The 5,941-nt window shown below is 38.2% G+C and overlaps 1 protein-coding gene across 1 annotated transcript in view; it reads right to left on the bottom strand.

Moving 5' to 3' along the window:
- Positions 1–3,583, bottom strand: part of ext1a (exostosin glycosyltransferase 1a) — a 57,550-nt gene extending 53,967 nt beyond the window's left edge. Inside the window, exon 1 of the mRNA XM_016516524.1 lies at positions 2,025–3,583. Within this exon, the coding sequence (XP_016372010.1) occupies positions 2,025–2,938 (914 nt within the window). The 5' untranslated portion in view covers positions 2,939–3,583. The remainder of the gene's footprint in view (positions 1–2,024) is intronic.
- Between the last annotated feature and the right edge of the window lie 2,358 nt (positions 3,584–5,941).

Below are 5,941 nucleotides of genomic sequence, written 5' to 3'. Positions count from 1 at the left end.
CACACACATACATACATACATATATATTATATATATATTATTTTTAATTTTCTACTTCAAAATTTCATGTTTATTTCAATGTGCCATTTATATTTTTAAGTGAAAATTGTTTATACCTAAATTATTTTTCAGTGTACATCAGCCATCCTGCCATCTAGATATTAGCATCAAACCTTTTAAAAAACCATTCCAGTTAACCACCATCCACACCAAATTCAAAGGGTGAATAATATTTCAGCGACGTCTCATTGTTAAGTGCATGAATGCTGAAGCACACAGCTGTGTTTCTGTGGGGTTATGTTGTTAACTGTGTGAGTGGCATGTGAGTATCTCTTCAAGTCACCCAGAACAGCCTGTCAGTAGGCGGGTTGACACTGAGGTCATGCTGCCAGAGACAGAGGTCAGCCGGGACACAGGCATTCCTGGGTGATGGAGTGGGGTCTGGGAAACGGCTGTTTAAACAGAGGGAAGGCTGCTTTCCCCCCACTGGCACCAGGGGCATTGTTTCCACTAATCCTTCAGAGCCCCCGTCGAAAAAAAGCACAGCAGGAAACCGGGGCCCGAGGCACCCACGACAGAGACGGAGATCACTGTTTGTTCAACAGCGAAGTAAAGGGGATGCAAGAGTTTGACTTCTTAACACCTGCCACTCGGATCAAAGGGGCGTAATAAATATCGAGGGGGGAAAGTACATGGCATAATGTTTATTGCAATCCTAGTTCAGATGCAACCAGATAAAGCAGCATGACACAGACGTACTGACAAACACATTTGTGATACATCCTGATTGTGTGTGGTAGGTATTCTGGGAGCAGTATTCAGGGTTATGTCATACACACTGAAAGCTTTTGCTTCCTACGAATGGTACATCTTAATGCATTAAAGCCAGAGCAGCTTTTTCATGTGCACTTCAATTTGAAATGATACGTTATGATAAGCATCAGCTTAGGGTTTAAAAACCATTGCTTTAGAAAAAAAACTAGTTTTTATCACCATCTTAAACAAGCTCAACATGAAACAAACTGATATCTGGTGCAAGATGAGCATTTCAGGATGCAACACGACTTTCAGCGTTTTTTCCACCAGAATGACAGCAAATATGTTTTAAATACACTTTATAATAATAATAATAATTTACATATGAAATGATTGTTAGATTATTTATTTGAATTCTTAACAGATCATTAAAGTATATTTAAATAGTTAAAAGATAATTAATATTTTTACACATACAGTGGCCCCCAAAAGTGTTTTGGACTGAATGGAACTGCATTTGATTACATTGCATTAGATGCACAATATTCCAACATAGCATTTCACACACACAAAAAAAAAAACTAAATTTTTCCACTGATCATCATGATCATCAGAAAAGTGAAATGTTGCATTTTTTCAGTTTCTTTAATATTTCACTATCTAATGCAATGGCATTTACACATTTAAAAGTCTTTAAATACTTTGTCTTCACTATGAACAATACATCTATTGTTTCAATCATGACAAATCTAAAATGAATGTCTTTTGTGAAATGTTTTGGCTAAAAAAAAACACAAATTTCTTTGACACATCTTCAAAACATCTTTAATCCATCTTTAATAGAAAGAACGGCATAAAAAGAACATCGTTTGTGAAATGTTTTGGTTTAAAAACATAAAAAAATTAAAAATTTAATTTAAATTTAATTATGAGAATGAATTTATTTAATAAGTCTCCAAAACATCTTTAATGTGTCTATAATAGAATGGATGTCATAAAACAATGTCTTTTTAAAAATGTTTTGGTTTTAAAAAATAAACATCAAATATAAAATATAAATTAAATTAATTGAAATTCTTTATTTAACATTAATAACCCTTGCTGTTGATATTTTGTTATTTACTCCAATGGCATTCAAAAATTCTAAGTGTGCAAATACTTTTTAGGGCCATTGCACATGATCTACTGATCTGTTTAGCATAATATAACAATATTTAGGATTTATAATGTGTCAGCATTTTTGACAGAAGAAATTCATCTGTTCTTACCTGTCATATTCAGCATTGTCCTTGTCGCAGCGAGCATCTTTATGCTTCTGCCAGTCTTTGCCATGCTTGCATGTGGTGAGGAGAACCACGTCTTCAGCATTATGGATGTGATAAAGCGCATTCCTGGTATCAGATCCAATCCCAGTCAGATAGCGCTTGCCTTTAAAAACCAGCACATATTTCCTAAAGGGAGGGATGGTGTTGTATTTTAAATACCCCCTTTCTCCTCCAGTCCGGGGGTGATCTTTAGAGAACAAGGGGATGGAGATGTCAAAATTGGGTCTGAAGTTCTCGGTGCTGATGCTGGCTTTGGCCAACATGGCTTGTCCGATATCAAACCCCAAATCCTCCGTGTAATCTGGCCATGTGCCCGAGTACAGGTTAAAGATCAGGTGGTTCCTCCCGTTATTCCACAGGTTCAGGTTCTGGATCTTAGTTTTGAGGTTGTGGACGTACTGAGGAGACAGCTGGTCTCGGTCCAGGGTGTCAAGGTTCAAAACAAAGAGACAAGCCTGTCCCGGGTCAGAAGTGTAGAATCTGGAGCTCTCGATGGAGGACAAGATGTTTTGGTAGCTTTCTGAGATCTTCTCACCTTTCTGTTGAGGGTAGACGTAGACTTTGAAGCCGTTCCTCCTGCACAAGGAGAAGTCAAAGCAGGAGTCCATTCTGCACTTGTAAGCTCCGGAGTTGTCATCTCTTTTGTGTCTCGGAGAAACGCGGACATTGTAGTCCTCCGTTTCGGTCTGATCCCACGGAATAAAAGCACGTAAGGGGTCTGAGAAGTGGGGCCAGTGTGGATGGGGGTCATCCCCTCGGTTTGGAGTCCTTCTGGAAGCTGGTCCCTGCAGGTAAAAGAGGAGAATGAGACACACACCTGCAGAGAACAGAATTAAATAGCGTTTTTTGGCCTGCATGTGTCCTTAGATCCAGATGGAGCTGGTTGCTGATGAATGCAAAGGTCTCAACTCCTGCTGGACAGCATCTTCCACAGACCTGCAGGGATTTGATGCTCTCAACTTCCACCTTGTGATTCCAATCCCAAATCCAGAGCATGTGGGCGACTTAACCTGAAACCCTTTTTATGGATCTCTCTCCTCTCCGGTGCCTGGTTCACATTAGACAGCATCTAAACTCCTGACAGATTACACCTGAACCCTGCTGGCCATCGGGACAGTTCTGGATCAATGAAAACCACCAGAAAGTACATTCAGAGAAGACTTCTTCAAATCCAGCTTGGAGAAATCACAAACGGCAGAAGCGCTCAGATAAATGTCCAAGAGCTGGATCTCATGTGATGCGCGTGAGTCAGAAAGACCCTGTCACAAACTTCCCGAGCGGATAAATCCCCACAAATCCGTGTATTCTCCCATATTTTCCTCTGACAAATCCTCCAAAGGCTGGTTGTTCTGTAGCCCCTCGTAAAAACATTACAAACCGACACGTTTTTCTATTCCTTGCTACATTCACAGCGCGTTTGCGACGCCGATGATACAACGTTACATTCCAGCGCTTTAATCCGAAGCGTCCAGTTGCGATTGTTACATTGTAGCATTCCAATCCCCGCACGACGTCAACTGACGTCACGCGCCTCCGTCGTACACCGCGCGCCGTGATTGGGTCGCGTCATTTCCGGGCGGGCCGATGCTACTGTAACCCTTTCACGGCCAAAGTCGAGCGTGAAGGTATTTTAAAGCAACAACAACAAATGTATTTCTCAAAATAGAGACGAACAGAATTATTTAGACACTTAAGCCACACTTTAAAATGTCGGAGGGCCTTTGTATTAGATAACAGAATATCAGTAAGTGGCACTGATTGTAAACATACTTTTCAATCAAATCGTATTACAAAAAGAGGTTTGAGAGTAAGCAATTCAGGTCGTCAAACGTTCGAGTATAAAGTTAAAATGGCTACTTCTTATTAAATTGAGACTTATGCAAAACATATTTATGTAAAAGTAAAACAAGATTGTTCTTTTTATCCTCAAAACCTATAAAACAGAATTAGATTCTGAAATTTAAAATTTGTGAACAATTTCAGTTGCATAACTCACACTAAATGCCACTGAAAGTATAAAAAATGGCACAAAATTCTAAAAGCATGTGTCAGAGTTGACACTCCTATTTCTAGAAACTGGGTTAAAACATGATTTAACAATATTAATGTTGCCAAAAACATTTAGAAGTGGCACAATTTGATAACTGGCTACTGATGATGAAAAAAACTGGTCAAATATCCAAATCAAACCGATGTCAAAAACTTGACATGGCATTGATTTGATGTAAATTGACCATCAAACATATTGGCCAACATATACATTAAACCAATTCCAGTGTGGGAACTTCCTGTTTTCACCCAATTACCACTGGAAGAAATTGCCATCCAAACTGAATTTAAAATGATGTTACAGCATCTTGATCATGCCTTGACTAATATTTGACTTCAGATTGATATCAAGGTGCCCACTGGGTAGGAAAAGAGCCGTGTGAAGATTATAACATATAACAACATACAAGTTTAGAAAAAAAACTTTATTATTATGCATGTGGGTGAGTAAATAATTACAGAACATTAATTTGGGTGAACTATTCCTTAAAAAAAAGGTCATAATTGCACATATTTTTTTATTTATAATAGTTTTTTTAAGAGTAACAGCACAATAAACACACAATAAAGAACATTGTGAACATTGATGTTCACATGTATATTATCTGAATGAAATATATCAGGCCATCAAATATTTCTTTGAATTATTTGTACAGCTGCAGGGGTCTGAGAGGAGAGAGAGCTGAGACGGGGAGGTGCAAAGGAGGCATTTGAAACCGCATTCCTCGGAAGTTGTGGAGCCGTATCCGTATTTGGGTGCTCCTATGGGCCAGTGATCAAAGTGAAGGTCTTGCCTCCTCTCCTTTCTGTCCAGCATTCCTTCCATCCTCTCGTTCTTTCCTTTGGAGCTAATATTGGAAGTCACATTTATATTCGCACGTGGTCCTTTGAACATGTTTGATTGGCACACATGGAACTTTTTTCTTTATTTTCTGTGCTGGTTTTAGATGGAAATTCTCTAGAATTGATTTAAATATGGTTAATTGTGATTGTTTAATGCAATCACAATGACACCAGACTTGCTTCGATTGTCAAATTAGGACTTTATCACTTATTATTCATTGTGCAGCTTCATAATAGACATTTGAAATGTTTAATTAAACTTTTATCGACATTTTAAATGATACCTGAGTTTGATCCATTGATCTTACAGGGAGATTTATTGGAGGTTTTTTTTTTCAATAAAGATGTGACTAGATTTTTGTGAGATAAAATCATGTTCTGCAAAAATGGAACAAATCAAAGGCTGACTTTGAGACAATCTGGAAAGAAATTAATAGTTTTATTCATCAAGGATGCATTAAATTGATCAAAGGTGACAGTAAAAACATTAATAATAACAAAAGATGTAATATGAAAAAAAATCATGCACAGACTGACCATTTGGTAGAGGGAGAAGATTCTGTTTTTGTTTGTCTATATTTAGAGAAAGTAAATGTATTTCAACAATTAAATGAAGCCCTTTGTTGAGGAGAATGCAGGCTCAAAATGAATCTGTGGATGTCTGGAAGTTACCCTCAGAACAACATGACCAATGCAGAGTCATTTAAATTCCCCAACAGCCTCAGCAGAACCTTAAAGGGGTCATATGATGCGATTTGAAGTTTTCCTTTCTCTTTGGAGTGTTACAAGCTGGTTGTGCATAGATAAGATCCCTGAAGTTGCAAAGACTAAAGTCTCAAAACCAAAGAGATATTCTTTATCAAAGTTAAGACTCTGCCACGCCCCCCTAAAACGGCTCGTTCTAACACGCCCCCACATATCTACCTCACTATGTGGAAATATTAGCACAATGCGGCCCAAATGTGCAC

Source organism: Sinocyclocheilus rhinocerous, unplaced genomic scaffold, assembly GCF_001515625.1.
Source record: "Sinocyclocheilus rhinocerous isolate Xijiao unplaced genomic scaffold, SAMN03320098_v1.1 scaffold1079, whole genome shotgun sequence".
NCBI classification, from domain to species: Eukaryota; Metazoa; Chordata; class Actinopteri; order Cypriniformes; family Cyprinidae; genus Sinocyclocheilus; species Sinocyclocheilus rhinocerous.
This window is presented reverse-complemented; position numbering and strand designations above follow the sequence as displayed.